The sequence below is a fragment of the Octodon degus genome, unplaced genomic scaffold (genome assembly GCF_000260255.1).
Source record: "Octodon degus isolate 3935 unplaced genomic scaffold, OctDeg1.0 scaffold00046, whole genome shotgun sequence".
Lineage (NCBI taxonomy): Eukaryota > Metazoa > Chordata > Mammalia > Rodentia > Octodontidae > Octodon > Octodon degus.
The window spans coordinates 9,291,512-9,316,966 of record NW_004524622.1 but is presented as its reverse complement, the minus strand read 5'-3'; the positions used below and the strand labels follow the sequence as shown (position 1 = coordinate 9,316,966).

At 38.4% G+C, this 25,455-nt stretch overlaps 1 protein-coding gene across 6 annotated transcripts in view; it reads left to right on the top strand.

The window, feature by feature from the left end:
• Positions 1-25,455, top strand: part of Btaf1 (B-TFIID TATA-box binding protein associated factor 1) — a 129,421-nt gene that overhangs the window by 91,284 nt on the left and 12,682 nt on the right. For all 6 annotated transcript variants that reach the window (XM_023716153.1, XM_023716152.1, XM_023716155.1 and 3 more), the window contains 9 exons: positions 10,209-10,361; positions 10,602-10,723; positions 10,811-10,978; positions 14,381-14,458; positions 14,767-14,896; positions 16,779-16,920; positions 17,339-17,469; positions 20,538-20,663; positions 22,862-23,014. In XM_023716153.1, the coding sequence (XP_023571921.1) occupies positions 10,209-10,361; positions 10,602-10,723; positions 10,811-10,978; positions 14,381-14,458; positions 14,767-14,896; positions 16,779-16,920; positions 17,339-17,469; positions 20,538-20,663; positions 22,862-23,014 (1,203 nt within the window). The remainder of the gene's footprint in view (positions 1-10,208; positions 10,362-10,601; positions 10,724-10,810; positions 10,979-14,380; positions 14,459-14,766; positions 14,897-16,778; positions 16,921-17,338; positions 17,470-20,537; positions 20,664-22,861; positions 23,015-25,455) is intronic.

Genomic DNA, 25,455 nt, shown 5'->3' with positions numbered 1-25,455 from the left:
CTCTCTCTCTCTCTCTCCTACTTGTTCTTTTTTTATGACAGTGAGGTATTGAGATCTCCCAATACAATTGTATTAATGCATATTTGATTTTGTTGTTTTGTTTTTTTGTATTTTAGGCAAGGATCTACAGGGTGTTCAGGGTCTTACTACTAGATTGGACTCATGGTGTTCTGCCTGTTTATAGCCTCCCAAAAGCTAGGATTACAGGCCTGCACCACCATGCCCAGTCTCAATTGCTGTCTCAGCACGCCCCAGGAGCAGGGCTGGCACCGGCACTGTGGGGCTGGCACAGCAGGCCTGGGGATCGAACCCCTGGCCCCTGAGCCTGCTGGCAGGTGCTTGAATCTGCTGAGCTGTTTGGCCGGCCCTACTTATTTGATTTTTAATATCTGTTAATATTTGTTTTATACAGTTGGTTGCACAGGTATTTGTTGAATATATATTTGTGATTGTGATCTCTTGCTCTTGAATTGTTCCCTTTCCAAGGATGTAGTGATCTTCTTTGTCTCTCAGTTTTGGCTTGAAGTAAACTATCTGCAAATAGAATTAACTACTCGTGCTTTTTTTTTTTTTTGCAGTTCCTGTTACATGGAAGTATTTTCCATCCTTTTTCTTTTATAGTCTGTGAATTTCTTTTTGAATGTGTTTCTTGTATGCAGTATATTGTTGGTTCTTGTTTCTTGATCCATTCTGCTAGTCTGTGTATTTAGATTGGTGAGTTGAGACCTTTTACATTGATGATTATAACTGATATGCATTGACCTATCCTTGTCATGTTATTTGCTTGTTGTTGGCTGTGCTCCGTTTCTCCCCTTGGGTTAATTGTTTGCCTTGTTTGGTGGATTCCTTCTCCTTCAAAACATTTTGGAAGTTTGGTGTTCATAAATTTTCTGTTTTTTTTTTTTTTTTTTCGTGGAAGTATCTTATTTCTCCATCAGTTTTGAAATACAGTTTTGTAAGGTATAGCAATCTGGGTTTGAAGTTGTTTTCCTTTAAAGCTTGAAATACTTCAAGTTTTCTTTGTCGTGAGGGTTTATGCTAAGAAGTCAGCTGTGATTCTGATTGGCTTTCTGTGATTCTGCTTGCCTTTGGTGACCTGAGTGTCTGAGGTTACCTCTTGTTTAAGTGTCTTCTTTCCATCTTTTTTTGTCTTTCTGGTTTGCTTTGCTTTCTCCCCCCCCCCTTTTTTTTTCTTTCCTTTTTCTTATTTTTTATGTATTTAGTAAAGGGTCTACAGGGTCTCACTGCGTAGATCAGACACGTACTGATCCTCCTGTTTTCAGCCTCCCAAGAGCTGGAATTAAGTGCTACCATGCCCAGTCTCATTAACCATTCTTTTTTTTTTTTTTCTGGCCATTTACCATCTTAGTGCGCCCTGGGGGTGGGGCTGGCACTGCAGGCAATGGATCAAACCCCTAGCTTCTAAGTCTGCTTAAGCAGGTGCTTTAATCTACTGAGCTATCTGGCCAGCCCCTTTTTTGTTTGTTTGTTTAATTTCTGGGTTGATGCTTGTAAATTGCCTATTGTGGGTTATTTTATTGCTAGTATTTAGAACCCTTAGGAAACAACTACCTTTCTGAGGTATCTTCCAGGTATAGTTGGTTTTTGTGTATTGAATCTGTTGCAAGATCCTACCTCTTTAATTTGTTGGGGATGAGAAGTTGCTGCCTGCTTGGCCCAGCCCTGGTTCTTTGGCACTGGCCCACAGTATCTTCTATGACCCTTAGTCAATCTGAGTCTTGGAGTACCAGAAAAAAATAGCTATTTAGAAGAATTTTGTCACTTTTGGCTAAAGTGATACCACCAGTAATAAAAACATCAAGCACAGCCTAGACAATGACCAACCATTATGGCAGTAACCATTAATTTGCTACTTTTAATCATATGAAGCTACATTTGTGGTTATAACAAAATATGAAACAAACCAGAAGGTATATGCATTGTATAAATCCTTTTTATTAAGGCCTTATTATCCTGCATATTACAGCTCTTGTCAGTTTGTTGTATATCCCATATGCAAGTGACGTAGTACTTAAAATGCTGTTCTTCTATCCTAAATTGAAAATCAGAAATATCTCTTTGATAAATGACATTAAATGTGGAGTAGTTTGTTGTGCAGTAGGCTGTTTCTGGTGCAGTGATTACTCTAGTGGTGTCGCAGACCCATTTTTTTTGTCCTAGTAAAACCACTCTTAAACTATTCTATGCATATGACTTTACATACACTGTGTATTAGCAGGATCTCTCAAAGATGAGATTTTAATCATTGTCCATTATATTCTTTAGCCAGTCTTTCTTAATCTTTTCAAAGGGACTTTTAGTATGTGAATAGTTACCCTGCTGGCCCCGCCCCCGAGGCACCTTGAGACGGCAATTGAGACTGGGTATGGTGGTGCGCACATGTAATCCCAGCTCTTGGGAGGCTGTAAACAGGTGCATCACTAGGAGTCTGATCTAGTAGTGAGACCCTGAACACCTTATATACACTTCCCTAAAATTAAAAAAAAAAAAAAAGTGAATATTTAAGGGATGAATCTATGCTGTGAGATACAGGCAGCTTTATTTGGCTTTTAAAAATATGTACCATTAGAAGGGCTGGCCAGATAACTCAGCAACTTACAGGGGTTCAGTCCCTGGCCTGCTGTCCTGGCCCCACCCCCAGGGCACACTGAGACTACAACTCACTGAGACTGGGTGTGGTGGTATGTGCTTGTAATCCCAGCTCTTGTGAGGCTGAAAAGAGGAGGATCACTGTGAGTCTGATCTGTGTAGTGAGACCCTGTAGGTTCGCTGAGGTGGTGATTGAGACTAGACGTGGTGGCACATGCCTGTAATCCTAGCTTTTGGGAGGCTGAAAACAGGAGGATCACTATGAGTCCAATCTGTGTAGTGAGACCCTATAGGCTCTGTACTAAATACATTTAAAAAAAAATCTACATTTCAGAGATAACCATTTTTAAACTTTAAAAACGAAACTTTTATACTTGAAATTACTTATTATATATGTAATAAAATTATATAGATCTTTACAATTTTGAAATGAACCAATTCTTGCAAAATATGTTAATTTTTCACTCAGGGCTTAATATTTAAATAGAGAGGGAGAGGGGCTGGTGAGATGGCTCAGTGGTCTAAAGCACCTACTTAGAACAAGCTTAGCAAAGCACAGGGACCATGGTTCAATCCCCCAGCCCCACATGCCAGCCAGCCCCGCCCCCTGGTGGGCTGAGCTGGCCACACACACACACACACACACACACACACACACAAATAAATAAATAATTTTTGAAAAATAAATAGGGAGGAAATGGAGAAGTAAGAGAAGAGGAAGAAATTAAACATAAGACCAGAAGATAAAGGGTGATCATGCTAACTTGGGGAAACCGGTAGGAAAGACTGGAGGGAAAATTTGCCTTTTCTAAATGATAAGGAAGAGATAAAAAGAACAGAACAGAGCAAGAACCAGAAGAGTCTAGAAACCACATTTACAGTAATATAAAAACAAGATCAATCAATGGAGAGAAAAAGAAAACCACAATAGCTACCAGCAAAAACAATGAAGAGAGAGAGGAAGAAAAGTTCAGTTCCAGGTTTGTCTCTGCTGTCACTGGTAGACAACATGTAGAGACAGAACCCAGATCCATATTGATAGATCCCAGCAAGCCAGCAGTACCTTTTTGGCAGGTAGTAGGTAATCTCAGCAAGCCTGAACCTTCTGGACAAGTCCAGACTCATTCATCCTGCAGCCACCAGCATACTTTCTGAAGCCAAGCTGGGAGCTGCCAAGTAGAGCCTGCAGGTGCTCTGAGTTCTGAGCCTAGCCTGCTGTTCTCCAAGATGGCTCCCTGTCAATTGCTATCTCCCACAGGACAGCTGAGGCCTCAGTACTTACTGCATACTAGTGCAGTCCTTCACATCCACTCATCCTGTCCAGTGCTGTATCTCTCCCTGGAGGCCTCAGGTGACTAGCAGTGAATGTGTTTGCAGGTTTGCATTGTTCCTCTGAGTTCTGTATCAGGGAGAAGGCACTGCCTGCTGTATCCTCCTCCTTTGAAGTTTCTCTTTTCATTCTCACTATGGGCTTCAATTCATGCTTCAGGTCTTTCCTGGATCTTTCTAGCAGACCCGTTTCTATCCTTCTTGTTTTCCTCAGATTGTTTTATCTTAGCATCTAGATGGTAACTCTCAAGGTTCTTTTTCTGCTGCTTACCACACTGCCATGTTGGTACTCTTCATTGTTCTTTAAGACTGAATATAATTCCATTTGTACTACAGTATTCAGTCATTGATGGACATTTTGGAATATTGCCACAATATTTGAGTACAGGGGGTGGGGAGATGGCTCAGTAAAATAAGAGCTTCCCTGGCAAGCGCAAGGGCCTGAGTTCAATCCCCGGTTCCGCCAAAAAAAAAAAAAAAAAAAAAAAAAAAAATTTGAGCGCAGATTTTTCTTCAACATACTGATTGCATTTTCTTTTGGCTGCATATCCAAAACTGGGATTGCTGGACATATGGTAATTCTAGTTTTAATTTTAATTTTATTTTTTTTTTTAAGTTGAGAGGGCTTTTGGGGGTTTTTTTGGGCGGAGGGTTCTGCTCCAGATGCCTTAAGGGCAGGTTTACAAAGGAATGAGGATCTGGGAATCGAACCACAGAATCCCCAACCTGACTACTGTTCATCAGCAGGCAATTAAACAACTGAGCTAGTGGGCAGGCCCCCTATTTTTAATTTTTTAAGAAACCCTTTTTATATTTTCCATTCCTACATACAGTAGGGGTTCCTTTTCTCCATATCCTCCCCAGTGTTTTGCCTTTTCTAAAAGGTAATGAAAAAAGTCATCCCAGTAGGTGTGAAGTTATATTTCACAGTACATTTCCTTTGTATTTTCCTGATGATTAATATGTTGAGTATCTTTTCATATGTGTTGATGTCTTAGTTATCTTTCTTGTCACTGAAATACTATACCCAGTGTCCACAAATTAAAGGAGGGGAGGTTCCTTTTGTCTCAGTTTGTAGAGCCTGTAGTCCACAGTCAGCTGGCTCCAAAGCAGAGTGGCCTGGCAGAGGAGAAAGAGCTTATGACATGGCAGCAAGAAGCAGAGAGAGATGAGGGGAGGAGGGTGGGAGTGACTCTTCCAGGTCCAGTGCCCTCCTCAAACCAGGCTTCACCTCTGAACATCACATTTAGCTACAAATTCATGGGTTAGTATCATGCCCCCATGATCCAGTCACCTCCCCGGATCCCCACCTGTGTGCACATGAGGCTGAGGTTGGGGGTGCATCCAGATATAACACTTGGGCCATCTTCTTTTGAGAAGTATTTATTCAGGTCCTTTTTGTCCATTTAAAAATTTGATTGTTTTCTTGCTGCTCTGTTTTTTGGGTTCCTTATTTTCAATATTAACTCCTTATCATATATATGGTTTACAGACATTTTTTTCCCATTCTGTAGGTTTTCTCTTCCTTCTATTGATTGCTTCCTTTGCTGTGCAGATCCTTTTTTATTTGATGCTATATCATTCATCTGTGCTTGCTTTTGTTCCCTGTGGTTTTGAGGTTGTATATTAAAAAATTTATACAGACCAAAGTCTGTTTCTAATAGTTTTAGTTTCAGATCTTACATTTAAATCTGCTGTAGTCTGGACATGGTTTCTACCTGTAAGAATTCATGTTTTGGAAGTTCTGCTCCCATTGTGGTGACATTATACACACTTGCAATTGCAGCACTTTGTGAGGCAGAGGCAGGAAGATCCCAATTTTTAGTCCCTCTGGCCCAATTTAGTGATACCTTGTCTTAAAGTTGAATAAAATAATGAATGATAAGTAAATAAATAATTGGGCAGGCTAAGTAATTCAATGTAAGGACCCTGGATTCAGTGCCCAGTACATATTACCAAAACAGTTGCTCAGAGAGAAACAGTGAGCACAAGAACATGAGAGCATGCTGCAGTGGGATGTCCCTGATATCACTGGGTTCGCCATCTCAGAAAGGATTAAGGTAATTTTATGGGTCCTTGAGTTCTCAGTAGATAGTGAGTTGGTACATAAGAATGAGCCCAATTCCTGAATTACTCTGTTGCTTCCTGTCTCGAGATGTGATCACCTTCTCCCATCATTGTGGTGCCGCTTGCCATGAGCTCTTCACCAGAGCAAAGCCAACCACTGGCACTATTTCCACGAGCCTCCAAAACTATGAGCTAAGTAAACCTCTTGATAATTTACTCAGCCTCAAGTAATGCTCCACCTCCCCAAAAAGGAATAGTACAAAGTCTTTACCATTTTGATGTAATTTTTATATGGCATAAGGTAAGGCTCCAGTTTCATTTTTCTCATGTAGGTAACCCTTTTTCCTAGCACTATCCCCCGCGCCCCCCGAACCAGGGATTGAACTCTAGCCCTTGCACTTGCCAGGGAAGCACTTATTCTACTGGGCCATCTCCCCAGCCCCTAGCACTATTTATTGAAAAGACTGCTTTTCCCCATTTTGTTCTTTGCATACTTACCTAAGAATAATTCATTATAAATATGTGGAATTGTTTCTGAGTTCTGTATGCTGGTAAAATACTGTTTTCGTTACTATAGCTTTGCACTGTAATTTGTTGTTTTTTCTTATGTATTTAGTACAGGGTCTCACTACACAGATCGGACTTGTAGTGATCTTCCTGTTTTCAGCCTCCAGAGTGCTGGGATTACAGGCATACGCTGCCACACCTAGTCTCAATTACCATCTCAGCACGACCTGGGGGCGGAGCCAGCATGGCATGCCAGGGGATCAAACCCAGTCCCTGTGTTTGCCTAAACAGTCAGTTTAATCCACTGTACTATCTGGCCAGCCCTGAACTGTAGTTTTGATTAGATAGTATGACCCATCCAACTTTTGTTTTTCTTTTTGCTCAAGAATGTTTTAGCTGTTTGGCATCTTTTTGTGGTTCCATATGAATATTATGATTTTTTTTTCTATTTTGTTTTTAAAAAAATGCCATTGGATTTAGATACTGTATTAAATTTGTAGGCTATTTTGAATAGTATGGATTTTTTAACAATATTGATTTTTTTTCAACCAACACGTATACATGGGAGATCTTTCCATTTATTTGTCATTATTTCATTACTTTATGATTTTCAGCATATAGATCTCTTTTTTCTTGGTAAAATTTGTTCCTATTTTTTATAATACTATTATAAATGGGATTATTTTCTTGACTTTTTGGTTAGATTATTATTAGTATCATGACCTGATACTCCTAAAAAATTAAAGATCCCAAAAACTATCTGTTTCTGATATTTTCTATAATAGAAATTATTACTGGAAATTTTTAAATAATTCACTTATAAAAGTAAATCTGTATGTTATGTTCAATTTTTTGATGAGAAATGAGAACTTCTCTAAAAGAATAGAACATACAATGACTTCGTTTCATATTTTTGCAAGTTTCCATGGCTAGCCTAATGGTATATAACTAGATTTTCCTATTTGGACATGCAGTCTGTTACAGTGCATGTCTTGAGGTATATGATATGAAAAAAGTCCAGTTTGACAGATACAGGTATTTGGAAAGGGAGCAATATTTTTTACTAACTTTAATAGCTTTTAAAAATAACTATGGATATTCTTTGATCAACAGCATACCCAAACTCAAAAAAAAAAAGCTTGTTAAATATTTTGCACAGCTGGGTGTTGTGGCACTCATCTGTAATCCTAGTCTTGGGAGGCTGAGGCAAGAGGTTTGCTACAAGTTCAAGTCCAGCCTAGGCTACAAAGTGAGTTCAAGGCCATATAGCAAGACCCTGTCTACAAAAGAAAAGAAAAAATTCCTGTGCAGTATAGAATCTAAAGTCTTATGAAAGAATATTTTATACCTTCTCCCATTAAAATTTGTTGGCTTATCTTGCACTTGAAGAGATCTTTACCCATACATATTTTATAAAATTACACATTGGTCATTTGGGAAATATTGTTTCACTAAGTTATACAAATCTTTCACAACTTGACAATTTCATCGAATAACTTTTTTTAAAAATTATGTTCATTAGTATCACCACTAGATCCAAAAGATACCCCCTTTCAAAAAAAAAAAAAACCACAAAAACAAAACCCCAGAACTGAGTATGGTGATGCATGCTTGTAATCCCAGCACTTGGGAGGCTGAGGTAGGAGGTTTACTGCAAGTTCGAGGCCACCCTGGGTTGCAAAGTGAATTCTAGGCCAGCCTGAACTGCATAGTGAAACCTGGTCTCAAGAAGACCAAAAGAAAAACAAACAGTAGAAGATGAGTTTTAAATATTGAGAAGCTTCTCTAGTGAACTTCAATTGTATTAGTGTTATCTGGTTACTAGATCAGTTATTTTTCTTGAACAACAGGTTAATTTTTGAAAAAATGTCAACCAAATACCTAAAACAAAATACTCTTAATTATTTGTCCTTTCAAGTTAAATATTCAGGGGCCAGGGAGATGGCTCAGTAGAATAAGCGCTTGAAGGGCCTGAGTTCAATCCCCGGTTCCGCCAAAAAAAAAAAAAAAAAAGTTAAATATTCAGTTAAAAATTACTTAAGTTAATGAACATTCCATCTCCACAGACAAAATTTGTTTGAATATTATAATTGTATGATGAGCCAAGTTTAGCAATGTTAAATATTAATTTTAAAGAGCAAAAACACATCAGCCAATAATTAAACATAAAGTTCAGTTCAATCAGGATGAATCTGTGCATGTATGTAGTTTGTCAAGGAAATTTAGAGTATTACTGTGGATTATTAACAAATAACTAGCTTAGCATGCAGTTTAAACCATCTCACAAGTGCTTTTCCTCAGTGTATTGTATTTGACAAGTAGCAGAAGTGCTTTATGTGTATTTCACATTTGGCTCACAGTGTTAAAAGAAGGGGTTGAGCGTTCATGACAGTTGTTTTTTACTGCTTTATCAAGGACATTCCTAAGTGAAACTAGTTTTTTAATTGTTGTTCGTTGTATGTTATCAGTCATAGTGAAGAGGGGAAGAATATAGCCTCAGAAGTCTCACTGAACTTAGTCCAGCTTCAAGTGAGCCCTCAGCCACCTGGAACGTCTCACATTTATTGAGGGCTAAAAGCAAGCTAAGGGATGTGCATAACTAATTTTGTGACTACATTACCAAACTCTTTAAGTTCACACAGTGCTAGCCCATAACATCCCAGAGGAAGGGTCAAAGGACAGGACACCTCCAGGAAATACTGTTATCTGTGGCCTTGTATCCCAGCTTGCCAGAATTTACAAGAGACAACAGGTGTCCTTGGACTCTTTTTCTTGTTCTTTGCACCCTTGGAACCTCAGGCTTCTGTCTCATAACACCACAGTTTCTTTTGTTGTTGTTGTTGTTGTTGTTGTTTTAATGTTTTTGTATTGCACGTTTTGAGGAGCAGGAGGATGTAGCTCAGCCTGCCTGGCAAGTTACAAGTTCCTCAGTTTGATTCCTGGTACTAAATAAATAAAAACTAAACAGATGTATTATACATTTTGATGTCATTGCCTTGAATCTGAGGCAAAAGCAGTTTAGCCAGCAAAACTTAAAACAAAATGGAAAAAAAACAAAAACCTTTTTTTTTAAATTGTGAAATAGAATTGAAAGCCTTGAGTTTGATTTCCCAGTGCTGCAAAAATAAAGAATAAGTAACTATTAGAATTATTATGAAATGGTTGAAAGGATCTTCAGGATCCCCAGAAGCCTTGCAGACTACATTTTAAGGTCCAAACCAGAATGCTCAAATTGAGGTGCTCCATAACAATATTTCATATAAAATAAACTATAATGTTACTGGATTTAATAGATGATGTGGGGAGATTAAGGTGTGGTAGTAGGGTTTTGTGTTTTGTTTTGTTTTTTTTTAAGAGAAAGGGTACTCACTTTGTATCCCAGGCTGATCTTGAACTCTCAGTACTCTTAAGTGATTCTCCTGCCTCCGCCTCCTGAGTACTGGGATCACAGACGCTCCCCACCATGCTCAGCTTGGTTGTGTGTTTTTAAAAATACCTCAGATGTGTTTTCTTAGCCTAATTCAGGCACTTCTTAATGTTAGTCAAGCACTTTAGACTTATTTAAGTCTTTTAAAATATACTATCTTTACTTTTTTCTGTGTATTTATATTTTTAAGAATTGACATTATTTGATACATCTGAGGGTGAAAAAATTGTGGTAAATACTTTTAATACATTTTAAAAAATCATTTTAGGCAGGCATTCCAGACCCTCCAAACATGTCAGAAGAATTAATCCAATTGAAAGCTAAAGAGCGACACTTTTTGGAGCAATTGTTAGATGGAAAAAAGTTAGAAAATTATAAAATCCCAGTACCAATCAATGCTGAACTAAGAAAATATCAACAGGTAAGTTTTGTACTTATTTTATAAATACAAAGTCACTTTTATTTTTGAATGGACCTTGAAGAGTTTTAAAAATTGATTTAATAAAGTCTTCTACCTTGTGTCTTGTATCAACTTACTTGTTTTTTGCTCATGTAAAGATTTTTGGTCTGTACAAATTTTTTTTTTTTTTTTTTTTTTTTTACAAAAGTAAATTTTTTATATCTGTTCCTATTTGTATTTTCTCTTTCCCTAACCTTACAGGATGGTGTGAACTGGTTAGCATTTCTCAATAAGTATAAACTTCATGGAATTCTGTGTGATGATATGGGTTTAGGAAAAACTTTACAGTCTATCTGCATTCTAGCAGGAGATCATTGTCACAGGTAATTAAAATTTTATTATTAGATAAGGTTTCCAGATGCTGAAAACTGTGAACAAGCTCTTTTAAGACATGTTTTGCTTTTGTAAAGGGCCCAGGAATATGCAAGATCGAAATTGGCAGAATGTATGCCACTTCCTTCCTTGGTGGTTTGTCCCCCAACATTAACAGGTCATTGGGTGGATGAAGTAGGTAAATTTTGCTCCAGAGAATATCTTAATCCACTGCACTATACTGGACCTCCCACTGAAAGAATAAGGTAAGTCTCTATACCAGTAACAAATGTTTAAACATTTAAGTTGTTTAGAAAATTAAAGTTTATTAAAAATGAATTTGAGCTAGGTTTTTGGTGATAAGACATAGAAATATATTTAGCTTTTTTAAAGAAGTTGAGTGGGAAGGGATCATCATTGAAGCTTATCAAAATTCAGGCTCTTTGGTGCCAGAGATGTAGTTCACTTGTACAGTTTTTTGACCAATATGCAATAGGCCATTAATGGATACAGCTCTCAGTGATATAAACAGCCTGCTGCTGCCTGTGTGCTATATGTTTTCCATCACTGCACAAGGTCTTGGGTTCTCTCTGGAGTTCCACAGAGGAATAAAATTTAGCGATTTTAGCTGTTGTACAGTCACTAGGCTTCCTAAGTATTAGAGCTTAGAAACTACGAAGAACCAAACCCATTCTGCCCCTTTGGGGAACTTTGTGACCACAAATAGCATGACCTTGATGTTGCTGTTACATTTTCCTTCTTTACCCTTCTCTTCAGTTTTCTCTTTATAACTTATTCTTTCATTCTCGTAGAGATGCTTTTTTGTTCACTGTGGCTGCTCTAGCACCTGTCGTTAGCCATGGCAACATTGGAGTTCTTGTGATTTTTATCCCTTGCTGTTTAAGAGGGCCGAGGAGATAGCTCAGAAGAATAAGCATTTGCCTGGCAAGTGCAGGGTCCTGAGTTCAATTCCTGGTACACACACACACACACACACACACACACACACACACAAATTAGCTTTGGGGACTGGAGAAATAGCTCAGTAGAATAAGCACTTGCCTGGCATGTTCAAGGGCCTGAGTTCAATCCCCGGTTCTGCAAAAAAATAAATAAAATGAATAAAATAAAATCTAGTGCAGAAACCTTGCTATTTAAAAGTGGAACATCTCGCATTTCTAACACGATGAAACCTCAGTGATTTCACTTAATCTTTTAAAGCTTGGCTAGTCATAGTTTTACCCTTTTGTATTAGCTAATATTATTGGTTAATATTATTAAATAACTATTGACATTTTTAGTTTTATATTCAAATTAGCACTATCTTAAACATTTTATGTATATGTAAAGTTGTGTAGTCTCACAGTCATCAGGTTAATCCAGTTTAGAGATAAGTAGATTCAACACACAAAGCTGGTGTCCCAAGGATTTAGACACAGGCAGCTCAAAATCTTGCATTTCGAGACAGGGTCTTGCTACATAGTCAAGGCTGGCCTTGAACTCTGTAATGGATTGTCAACTGGTGGTTAACTTGTTACACCCACCAGAACTGAACTAGCATGGTACTAGGTATGGGAGGCCCACCTGAGAATTGTTGCCACTAGCATAAGAGGCAGAATTACAGAAGCTGTAAAGAGGCTGTTGACGCTGTTGGAAGCTGCTGGTTCTCTGGGGCTATTCTGCTGGGTGACCTTGTCATTCTGGCTTTCCTGATGGAAACTCAGGTATTAGCAGGCTGGCCAAATAGCTCAGCAGATTAAAGCACCTGCAAGCAGGCGCAGGGGCCAGGATTCAATCCCTGCGCTTGCTGTGCCAGCCCCATCCCCGGGGCATGCTGAGATGGCAATTGAGACTGGGCGTGGTGGTATACGCTTGTAATCCCAGCTCTTGGGAGGCTGTAAACTCATCACTATGAGTCCGATCTAGTAGTAAGACCCTGAACACCCTGTAGACCCTTCCCTAAAATAAAAAAGGAAAAGAAACTCAGGTATCCTTGTTTGGAAGAGCTTGGAACCTCATTTTTGCTGAGGATGGCTCTGATACTTTTGGGAGGGAACTCTGGTTCTTATGAACATTGCATCCTGGCCGTAGGGCACATCCCGCAGCCTGCGAGGTCCTTCATCTAACTGACATAGACTTTCTAGCTTCCACCACTGACCTTTGGGCCCTCCTACATTCATGAAGCAGGACTGCATGAGGCATTGACAAGGGCTTTAGGCCTCCAGTTGGACTTGGGGGAGGCACTGCTATGAGCTCTAGGTTTTCATCTGGACTCATGCAAGATATTAGAATCCAGACCCTCAGCTGGATTCGTCGGTCTTTGGTGTGTGGACAGATATCCTGCACGCTCTTTGTATATGATTCCTTGACTGACGATTAGAAAATAATTCTATAACTATGTGTCTTGTATTGTTTTGTTCCCCTTGAAAACCCCAAATCTCGACATTATGTATCCTAGGCTGGCCTTACCCAGCAATCCTTCTGCCTCAGCCTCCAAAGTGCTGAAATTATAGCAATATCACATTGACAGAAATTTGCACTCTTGAGCAGTTTACTATAGTATCTCATAGTTAGAATTCATTTATTTCCAATAGATTGGAATTCAACTCTTAAATTAGATAAGGAAATTTGCTACATTAGAGAACCTCAGAATCGGATTCTTTTAAGTACATCAAAGTACACTGATTTGTTCTTTCTCCTCACACATAACTTGTTACATTGATCTCCCCAGGTCTTTAGTTTGATTAAGATCATCATGGGCAGTTAAAGGCCTATAGTCTCCTACAGGTTGGCAAATATAATAAGCACATCTTCCCTTTCTCATCAGGCATATATAAATACGAGAGATGGCTTACCTTGTTTTGAGTTATTTGTCCCAAACCATCCTTTGTGGTCAGAGGATGAAATTTCATGAATAGGCTGGGTGTGGTAGCATGTACATCTGTAATTCTAGCACTCAGGAGGCTGAGATAGGAGAATTACCTTGAATTCATGGCCAGCCTGGGCTACATAGTGAGATCGAGTCCAGCCTGTACTACACAGTAAGGTCCTGTGTCAAAAACCAAAACAACAAAATTGTGGATAGCAATATTGGTTCTAATATTTCATCTCTTTGTTGATGATGGGGATATGTGACTAGTACCCCTACTTCCCTGCTCTAGGACAACATGGATTTGTAAACCCTCTGGAAGAGATGCTAGCAAATAAAGTTAAATTACCTACCATGTTTTTTTTATATAAATTTTTTTTTAATTTTAACGTGTGTGTGTGTGTGTGTGTGTGTGTGTGTGTGTGTGTGTATGTGTGTGGCCAGCTCAGCCCACCAGGGGGCGCGGCTGGCTGGCATGTGGTGCTGGAGGATTGAACCGCAGTCCCTGTGCTTTGCCAAGATTGTTCCAAGTAGGTGCTTTAGACCACTGAGCCATCTCTCCAGCCCCGACCTACCATGTTTTGAGTTAGGTGCTCATTTCTAATCAGACTGAGTAGGGTAACAGCCACATCTAAGAAGAATGTCCTTCCATGTGGCCTGCTCATGTGTAGGAAAGGTTTAACAGGCAGATTAATAATGTTCATTATACTATTGCTGTAGTTTTACCACTAAAATTGTATTACAAACTTTGCAAAATCTGTTCTCTAATTTTATCTTTTTTTTTTTTTTTTAAATAAAGGTTGCAGCATCAAGTAAAAAGGCATAATCTGATAGTGGCTTCATATGATGTTGTGAGGAATGACATAGATTTTTTTAGGTAAGAACTGAAATTTTTTCTTTATAAAAACTTGGTGTCAAATTTGAAGGTATTTACTGTGCATTTTGGATACTTCTTGGGACTTGGGAGCTTGAGAAAGAAGGATCACCAGAGTTGAAAGCCAGCCTGCGCTACGTAGTTCCAAACCAGTTTGGATTACATAGTGAGATACTGTCTCAAACAAGACAAAATAAAACCAAAACCTCAAATTTGGAAACACCTAATATTTTACAGTTTCCAAAATTCTTCATACAGTTAGTTCCTGACATAGTAAAAGATGCTAAAATTTTCTATTTATTCTCCCTTAGAAATATTAAATTTAACTACTGTATTCTTGATGAAGGCCATGTCATCAAAAATGGAAAAACAAAATTATCCAAAGCAGTAAAACAACTGACTGCTAATTATAGGATTATTCTTTCTGGAACACCAATCCAGGTAATTATTATTTTTTTTTTTCCAAATGGCAAAGCCTTGGCATCTGCCAGTTAATTAAAGAAATGATTTATGTAATGTGGGTAATAATTTTCTAATAATTATGTTGTTTTTAGCCATATCTTAAGTAAACCAGGTATAAAAGCTCATATTTAAAAAAGACAGTTTTAGGTTATGCAAATAAAATTCTACACTGGTATTTTCCTTTTGTAGTATTACACTGCAATCTGATTTAGCCTTGAAAAGCTAGAACCAATTTAGAGATGAATCATATAGTACAAGTGTTAATGCCTAGGTTAGGAGGAATTGAGGGAAACAGTTATAGATGTTTATCTTAGAAAAAGAAGGAGACAGGTGACTGTATACACCTTCACATGCTTTTGAAAATCTGTTGCTAGGAATTTGGTGGCAAAATGGTAATGATGTCTGAGCTTCTTCCTTACTGTAAAACGTGATGGCTTTTTATTCATTTTTTCTTTATTAAGCAAACGTCATATATTGTAGAATCATAAGAGATAAACTTAACTACAAACTTTTTTTTTTTTTTTTTCCGGAACCGGGGATTGAACTCAGGCCCTTGCACTTGCTAGGGAAGCGCTTAGTCTACTGAGCCATCTTCCCGGCCCAAAAACAACCTTTAGACTTCAATCACCAAGATTTCCTTTGCCTCAATTTAAAGTCATTGGGAAGCATCGCAGTAATTTTAAATAGGTTATTACTTTTTTTTTCTTTTTGTAAAAATTTAATTTTTAAATTTTTTATTCATTTTTATGAGAAAATAAAATAGCGCTGAAACAGTTTCAAAACAGTTTAGTAGGACAGTTACAATAATCAATACATTGCATATTGTCTTCGTAGTGGTTATTCAGAGGACAAGATACAGACATGATATCTAAACAGTATTAGTACAAACCTTTCTTCTCATTGAACTAAGAAAGTAACTATATCTATTTTAACTATTTTGTATATACAGGTTATTATTTTTATGTAGTTCAAATGTCAAAAGTTGTTTGGTTCTGTCTGAGTAAAGGCCCTCCCTCTTTCCCACCTTTACAGGTGAGTTCCTCACTGTAGATTAGAACCTAAGCAGCTGCCCAACATGGTGGGCCAGAGCCTGAGCAAAGTGGAGGCTTTCAGAATTTGTGAGGGCACATTATGACCCAAGTCTCTTAAGAAAGCATCCAAAGTGTAAACAGACTGATAGCTTCTCTCCCACTATGAAATGCCAACAGAATTGGCAAGAACTTGTGCCTTTGCCTCATGACCCATTAATACTAGATGGACCACAATAAATACATTCATTGTATATTACAAACAAATACTAATAAAATTAAAACACTGGGTGGACACACAGTGTACCTAAGTTCATGACCTTAGTTCTTTCTATGATTTTGGAAGTGCATACCATAGTCCATATATGTTTTCATTTGGTTGCAGCCAGAATCATCAATGAATTCTGCAGTTACAATCACATAAGGAATTAAATAGGTGAACCACATACCACTGTAATGAAATGCTAACAGGTTTTCTTTGTTGAAGACTTGATGATCTTTGGCTAGATTAGCTTGAGATCAAGGATAAATTAAAAGAATCAGAAACTCATTTATCTGTCTTCTCTTCTACTTACTGTGCTTTACAGGTGCTAATAATAGTAGTGTGTGGGCACTGGACCAGTTCTTATTATGTTGGAGACTAGACAATTTCTCTCAAATAGAATATTTTCTCCAGGGATACACATTAATTTTACACATTAAAGCAGACTCACATGGTGGTAATGTCTCCTCTTATTTGATCATTATAGGCTTTCACTAATGTCCCATTTCTTAAATATATGGAAAGAGTCCTAGTACAAAAGATAACGTGTATTCTTCTTTTTTATATTCAGAACAACGTTTTGGAGCTGTGGTCTTTATTTGATTTTCTCATGCCTGGATTTTTGGGTACTGAACGCCAGTTTGCTGCTCGATATAGTAAACCTATATTAGCAAGTAGGGATGCTCGAAGTTCCAGTAGAGAACAAGAAGCAGGTATGAAGTATCACTGTAAAACCTGTGTGTGAATATAACTTAGTACTAGCTTGCTGGGTGTGGTGGCACTGGGGAGGCAGGACTGGGAACATCACCACAAGTTCAAGGCCAGTCTGAGCTACATAGTGAATTCAAGGCCAACCTGAACTACAGAGTAATACCCTGTCTAAACAAAAACAAGGGGCTGGTGAGATGGCTCAGTGGTCTAAAGCACCTACTTAGAACAAGCTTAGCAAAGCCCAGGGACCACGGTTCAATCCCCCAGCACCACATGCCAGCCAGCCTGCCCCCTGGTGGGCTGAGCTGGCCCCCCCCACACACAAATAAATAAATAAAATTAAAAAAAAAAAAGACAAATAAAATAAAATAAAAAATTAATCCTAGTTCTTTTGAAGCCATTTTTTCTTTTTATTACCAGGTGTTCTTGCAATGGATGCCTTGCACCGCCAAGTGCTGCCATTTCTTCTGAGAAGGATGAAAGAAGATGTTCTGCAGGATCTTCCACCTAAAATTATTCAAGACTATTATTGTACTCTTAGTCCTCTCCAGGTTAGGAATCTGGTGATTGTTATTAGTTTTATGTTTATTTGCAGAATGTTTATGTAAGCCACAGATGTATTGAACAGAAGATATTAGCTTTTTGCATTAAGAACATTTTATTTTAAGCAGATATAGGTAGGGCCTAAGTGAATTTGTAGAAATAGTTTAGAAATATGGATATGAATTTAGATGTGTACATTTTGAATATAACGTCAAGATAAACCCAACATTATAATTGCTTTCTTACATGTCTAGTTAATTGAAAAAGTTGCAGTTAACTTAGACTGAGGAGGAAATTCAGTAGTTCTCTCTTTTATCATGGGAGACACATTCCAAGACAACCCTCCCCCTAGTCCCAGTAGATGCATAAAACAATAATGAGCACTAAGTCCTGTGTATTCTAGGTTTTATTCTTAACATTGATTAACATCTTAAATAATCAACATGTGATTATTTTCTTAAGTCGAGAGCTTTACCTTTTCACTTAAAGCTTTCTGTGGTGTTCTTGCATTTCCAAATTGGCCAACATTATTACTCTTTTTACTTTGGGGCCCTTATTGAATAAAATAAAGAGTTCCTTGAACACAGCACTGTAATACCATGGTAGTTGATCTCACAGTGGAGAAAGGAGTAAAGGACTAATAGACAGGGAGCATATACAGCATAGATGTGCTTAACAAAATGATTCAAATCCCTGAAAGGAAAGATGAAATTTCAATATACTACTTGAAATGGCATGATTTAAAATTATGAATTATTCTGGAATTTTTCATCTGATACTTTAGGATCGTGGGTAACTGAAACTACAGAAAGCAAAACATGGATAAGGAAGTTGAGGAGCTACTGTAAGCCAGTGTTTTATTAGGATCAGAAATCCTTATGAATGTTACTTCATCTTCACAATAGCATTGTTAATTTCCATTTGTGCAAATAAAAAAAGGAAAGCAATAAGCACTTGCTTATTATGCTCATGTATTGAGCTAAAGTCAGTACAGCCAAGTTACATACCTGTGACACTGAGACCTAATCCTCTTTGAAGAATTAAACATTTTCTATAAGTGTTCCAGATTTTGCCTTCTGTATGTTCTAATTTTGTACATAGAGACTATTATCAGAGCAATTTGTTGAGCCTTTCCTCATGTCTAAAGATGTAAATAAAAACTGTCCCTTGGTAGCCTCTAAGTCAGAATCTTCTATCTGAATGTTTTTGCTGTAGATTAGTATCAGTCGATTTCAGCATTAGCTGTTTTACTGCAGTCAAATGAATAAAAGATACAGTCTTTAGACACATTCAGAAACTTTACTTTTTTTCCATCCAGTGTATAGTTGACCTGTTAGCCACTATTGATCTAGTCATCTTGGGGTTAATGGGAAGGATTCCAGTCTGGGGACTTAGAGATCTGGGCTTCTTCTAAACCTCATTTCTGTGGTTCCCTCGTTTTCTTCATGTGCAAAATTGGATTAATAGTTCTTCAATATTTTAGGGGTGGTGGGGTGATGGCCAGTCCTGGTGTCTGAGTGATTCCCAGGGCCCAGCAAAGGGATGAAGTTTCCAGAGCCCTGAAGACAAGGGATAGCACACCGAAATAGGGACTCATTTTCTACTCCACCTTCATTGGCAGAGCAGCTGCCAAGAACAAAGGCTGCATCTCCTGATACCTGGCAAACAAATGCAGTATTGCCTCCAGAATTGATTGCTTCTCCGAGGTACCCATCAGTGTGTTTGGGGAGAAGCTTTGAGAACAAATTTTGAGGAATGCCTGAACTTCTATGAGACTGGAGAGATTCCATGGAAGAATCTGGATGTGATGAAGGAAGCGATGGTTCAGGCAGAGGAAGCCACCGCTGAAACCACCAAGAAGCTGGAGGGACAGGAAAAGAAGTGCTTGAAGAAGGAAAAGAAACGGCTGGCTGCACTGGCCACTCTGGCATCTTCAGAAAACAGTAGTACTCCAGAGGTAATTGAGGAGACAGAGGAAAAACCCAAAAAGAAAAAAAAAGCAAAAACTCGAGGCTCCTCAGGAGCACGGAATGGATAATCCATCTGTCTCTATTTCCAAACCCAAGAAAAATCTTTTTCCAAGGAAGAGTTGATTAGTAGTGACCTGGAAGAGAGCCTGTAGCAGCCCAAGTCCTCCCAAAAAGAAGAAATCTTCGCCTAAGGAGGAAACAGCTAATGAACTAGAAGAGGCAGCCAGAAGTGTCCCCAAGAAAAAGAGAAAATTTTCTTCCAAGGAAGACCCAGTCAGTATTGGGCTTGAGGAGACTGCTGCCAGCAAGGACAGTACCAAGAAAAAGCTTCAAAGAACATCCCAGGAGGATTAGAATGGACATTCCCTGGGGCAGGAGTGGGGAGTGCCCCAAGGTGACATCCCATCCCTTGCCCTAAATCCCAGTCAATAAAAACAAATCCACAAAATTAAAAAAAAGTATATATATATATATATATATATATATATATATATATATATATATGTAATTAGGGGTAATGAGTTGAAAACATTTTTAAAATGGCCTCAGAAAACCGTCTTTGGCAATATAATGGTGGTGTTAAAACATAGGCATATAAAACACAATTTTGAGGAAGGCTGTGCCAGGGGATGTAATATTTTAGCTTTGTTTAGTATCGAGTTTTTTATATCCTGGTTTCTGTTCTTTAGTCCTAGATTTTGTTCCTTTTCGGTTGTTTTACCATGTACAATACAGGCATCCAGACCCTAAGTCTATAAGTCTCTCATTTTAGTTAACATTCGCATTCTCTTAAACCTTGTTCTTTTCAAATATACTGACTTCACTTAAGGAAGGGTTTTCTCATTGACTCAGAAAGGTGTTTCCTTTTGTTAATATTTGTTTTCCTGACCAATGGGAAAATGGAATCTAGAACTATTTGGCTAATATTGTAATACTTTAGCAGCCAAACTTAATGTAAATATAACTTTAAAAGAATTTAATTTTTGCTAAATGCATTTCAAAGGAATTACCAGTTTATGAGTAGAGATAATATTTTGGTCTTTGCTAGCTATGTTATAACAACTGAAAAAAATATACTTAACAGTTTTCATGGTATAATTTTACAGGTTCAGCTCTATGAAGATTTTGCTAAGTCACGTGCCAAGTGTGACGTTGAAGAAACAGTTTCTTCAGTTGCACTTTCTGAAGAAACTGAAAAGCCAAAGCTTAAAGCTACAGGCCATGTATTCCAGGTATAAATTATTGTACACACTTTAGATGTTAAAGAATTTTCTTCATTGGGACAATTTTTCATATGCAACCCTGATATAATTTTTTTCCCCAATATTGTTTGTACATGAAAGTAAGTCAGAGTACCTATTGAATATTTACTCAATATTAATTAGTAATTAGCAGTATATATGTTTGTACTACATGAAAAGAAGGATTTTAGAATCAAAGTTCTCTTGCTTTTCCATTCAAAAACTATTGGAACACCACCACATTATAATAACTTTTCTAAGCTCTGCGGTTAATTAAAACATCAGACAATGTGGGGAAGGGATGTTGCTCACTGTTAAAATCACCTTCCTAGCATGTACAAGGCCCTGGATTCTGTCCCCAGCACTTAAAATAAAAAGCAGGCTCCAGGTATAGCTCAATGGTAGTGAACTTGCCTAACTTATACAAAACTATGAGTTTAGTACCCCGAGCTAAAAAATGCAGGGATGAGGGGGCATAGACACTTTCCCTAATAGAGGTGAAAACCAGGTAAAATATATGAGAAAATAAAGCACAAGGTGGGGTTAATGGAGTGTAGGAGGAGGGAATAGGTTATAACTAGGTTTTTTTTCTTCGTGTGTGGGGGGTTCATTTTTGTTTTTCTGAAACAGGATCTCACTATGCAGTTCAGGCTGGCCTTGAGCTCACTTTGTAGCCCAGGGTAGTCATGAACTCGCAGCTTTCCTCCTGCCTCAGCCTCCCCAGTGCTGGGATTACAGGTGTGCACCATCACACCTCTCCCATAGCTTGTTTTTAAATAGAGTGCTCAAGGACCATCTCACCAAGAAAGTGACCTGTTAGCCAAAACTTGAAGGCAGACTGAAGCATATAGATGAGAGAAGGAGTAATTCTAAGCAGAGGATACAAAAAGTATAGTAGTCCTGAGACATCTTACTTGCTGGAGGAACTTAAAAATGAAAATGAGGTAGCAAGTAGCAACTCTTGTTTTCTTCCCTTTTTGGAACAGTTCACCACAGAAAATTATAGCATTTTAAAACATAGGAAAAGAAATGGGCCTGTAGGTTGTGAAGACTTCTGCCTTTCTTGCTTTTTTTTGAGACAAGGTCTTGGTGTGTAGTTCAGGTTGGCCTTGATCTTGCTGTGTAGCCCGGGCTAGCCTCAAACTCACAGTAGTCCTGCTGCAGCCTCCTGAGTGCTGGGATTACAGGTGTGTACCACCATGCCTAGCTCCAATTTTTGGTGCTTTTTTCAGGGGTGGAGGATACTGAGAATGGAACTCAGGACCCCATGCTTGCTAGGCAGGTGCTGCTCCACTGAGTTAAGTCTCCAGCTTCCATCTCCAGTTGTTATCATGGTGCTGAACAGTTTCTTGAGCCTTGTAGATAAAGCTTACTAATATATAACTGAATACCAAGGGTGAGACCCAAATCATAAGCCAAGTAAGAGGCAGAAGAAAGCGGATATGGTTGAATCAGAGAAGAGACCCTATGGAGTGTTTTTCTCAAACACAATGACTTGAAACAGTAACTTTGCCCCTCTCTCCCTCAGCATACTAAATTAGAATACTCTATTGAATAGTCAGACTGGGGAGACATTTGTAGGTATATAAGGTCTTCAAGAAATGTACCCACTGAAGTTTGAGCAGTTCTTTAGAAATGATGCCAAGTTCTAGAAGTGTGTCTTGCATTAGCAGGTCCTTTGGGAAAGCATTTTAAAGAAGCTAACGAATGGGCCCTGGGAGATAGCTCAGTAAAATAAGCACTTGCCTGGCAAGCTCAAGGGCCTGAGTTCAATCCCTGGTTCTGCAAAAAAAAAAAAAAAGAGAGAGAGAGAGAGAGAATACAACAACAGTCCTTTTGCTCTTGGTGTTTTAGTGGGTGACATGGTCCTAAACATTTTTTTCACTTTATAAATGCCTTCTTATATCAGGCATGGTGGCACACACCTGTAATCCCAGCACTGGACTACTTAGTTCAAGTTCAGCCTAAACTACAAATCAAGACTGTCTCGAAAGAAGTAATGAGCCTCAAAAATATAAGCAAACTGTACAAGAATTACAAATAAGACATTTGAACTGATTCTTCAAGAAGTAGGAGTTTGCCAAAGAATAAAGAAACTTCTAGACTGATGAAATAGCTAGAACAAGGCAAAAATACAGATATTTATGGTATATGAAACGGACTTTTATACACTTTCCCCCCTCTTAAAGGCATTACAATACTTACGCAAACTGTGCAACCACCCAGCCTTAGTCTTAACACCTCAACATCCAGAGTTCAAGAACATTACTGAAAAACTGGCAGTTCAGAATTCTTCTCTTCATGATATTCAACATGCGCCTAAACTCTCAGCTTTGAAACAGGTATGTATGTCTTTTTAAATATGTTTTTTCCCAAGATTATTGATGTGTTTACCATTTACTTTATTTTAAATTCAGCTTTGCTGATTTTTAAATGTATTTTTAAACATGTATGCCATTTTAGCTATTTTTAAAAGTACAAATCTATAGCATTACTTATGTTTACAACTTTGTACAGTCATCTTACCTGTTTTCAAAGTATTTTTCCACCATCAGAAACCATGTACCTGTTAAGCAATTAGTCTCCAATCTTCCTTCTCCCCAGAATCTTTACTTCCTACCTCTATGAATTTTACTTGTTTTCAGTATTTCAGGTAAATGGAATCATAGTTGTCTATGTGTGTTTTCCTAGCCTTTTAATTGCTTTATTCATTTCACATTTTTCTATGCAAATGGGTAGAACTATTATTGACAGAAATTTAGATGGATGCAAAGGCAATCTCCAGTTAGAAGCCAGCAACACAGGTCCTTTTGACATTTGGAAATAAGAAGAATCAAACAAATTAGTAAAGACATGTTGGGAAAATGCAGTGAAACAGAAAATAGTAGTAATCACAGTCTTCATCTCATAGAAAATGGCAAAAGTAGGGGCTGGTGAGATAGGTCAGTGGAACAAGCGCCTGCTTTGGCAAGTGCAGGGACCAGGGTTCGATTCCTGGTCCCACATGCTGTGCTGACCCCGAGTCCAGGGCGCACCTAGCCATTGAACAAGCCTGGGCGTGGTTGTGCGTGCCTGTGATCCCAGTGCTGAGGAGGCTGAAAAACAGGAGGATCACAAGTCCGACCTGTGAAGTGAGACCCTGTACCAAATACATAAAATGAAAAAACAAATGGCAAAAGTAAAGACATAAGGCAAAATTCACTATGATGGTAGTGTGTAGAGAGCTTTCTCTGTAAGAATACGGCTTCTTAGCTGAACCTTACTAAGTTTTCTTCATTTGTCTCCTGAACATGTCTTAAGTAATCTCCATATCCGCTCAAATTGGTCTGCTTACTGGATATGACATCAAAAATTAGAGGGCAAATTGTTGGTGAGCCTGTTCCCCATCTTTTATTCTCTGCAAGTTGGTAACCTTCATCTTCTCCTAGAAGATGGTCTTCCTCTCCATCTTGCATGGGTTGCTTGATTTTTGTGTTTTCCTGGTAGATTCTGAGCATAGGGAGATACTTTGTTTTGGGGGGAGTGTTCTCTTTTGGTTTGGAAGTCTTTTGTTGGAAGTGGGGATTGAACCCAAGGCCCGTACTGGACTACATTCCCAGTTCTTTTTTATTTTTTTTTACTCTAAGACAGGATCTTGGGTTGTCCAAGTTGGGCTTGAACTTGTGATTCTCCTGCCTCAGCTTCCCAGAATCCTGGGATAATAAGCGTGTACCACCACACCCAGGTTGTGGTTGCTTTTCTGGGCCTATCCTTGCCATTTCTCCTCCCAGTAGGCCCAGTCGACTTACTCTTCTTTCCCTGGGCCTAATGCCAGCCCACCATGCACCGGCCAGCTGGTAGGCAGACATTAAGTCTGTATCCCTTTGTGACTAACTTGTTTCACTTATATAGCATTTTCAGTTTGCTCATGTTCCATGTATCAGTATTTCATTCTTCCTTGTGGCTGAATAATGAATTTACCACATTTTTTGTGCATTTATGGTTAACTCATGGACTGAAGGATGGATTATTTCCAGTTTGGGGTATTACAAATAATGTTGCAATAAACATTGGCTTACAAGTATCTATCTGAATCCTTTTCAGTTCTTTTGGATCTACATGTTGGAGTAGAATTGTTGGATCATTTGGTAATTCTGCGTCTCAACATTATTTAGGGATTAGCAAACTTTTTTTTTTTTTTTTAAGATTGATTTGGTATAGGATCTTGCTGTATAGCTTGGCCTCAGAGTGCTCCTCCTGTCCCAGCCTCCCCAGGCTAAGATTACAGGTTTCAATGGCCAGCACAGCATGGCATATTATGGGGCCAGCACAGCATGTGTTACCAGGGAATTGAACCCAGGTCTTTGTGCTTGCCAGGAAGGTGCTTAGACTATCTCCCTGGCCTCTAGGAAACTACTTTAGTAGTTACACCATTTTACATTCTCACCAGCAGTATCTCAGGGTTCTCATTTGTCCAAACCCCCACTAACACCTTTTTATTTCAGTTTTTTCATTTATTCTAGCTATACTAATAGGTATGAAGTACTGTGTCAGCATGGATTTGATTTACCATTCCCTAATGACTAATAATGTTGGGCAGTTTGCAGTGCTTATTGGAATTTGTGTATTTTCTTTAGAGAAATGCCTTCTTTGGGTTATCTTTTTGTTAAGTCTGAGGAGTTCTTTGCATTCTGGATATTAAGACTATCAGGGGCTGGTGAAATGGCTCAGTGGTCTAAAGCACCTACTTAGAACAAGCTTGGCAGAGCACAGGGACCACGGTTCAATCCCCCAGCACCACATG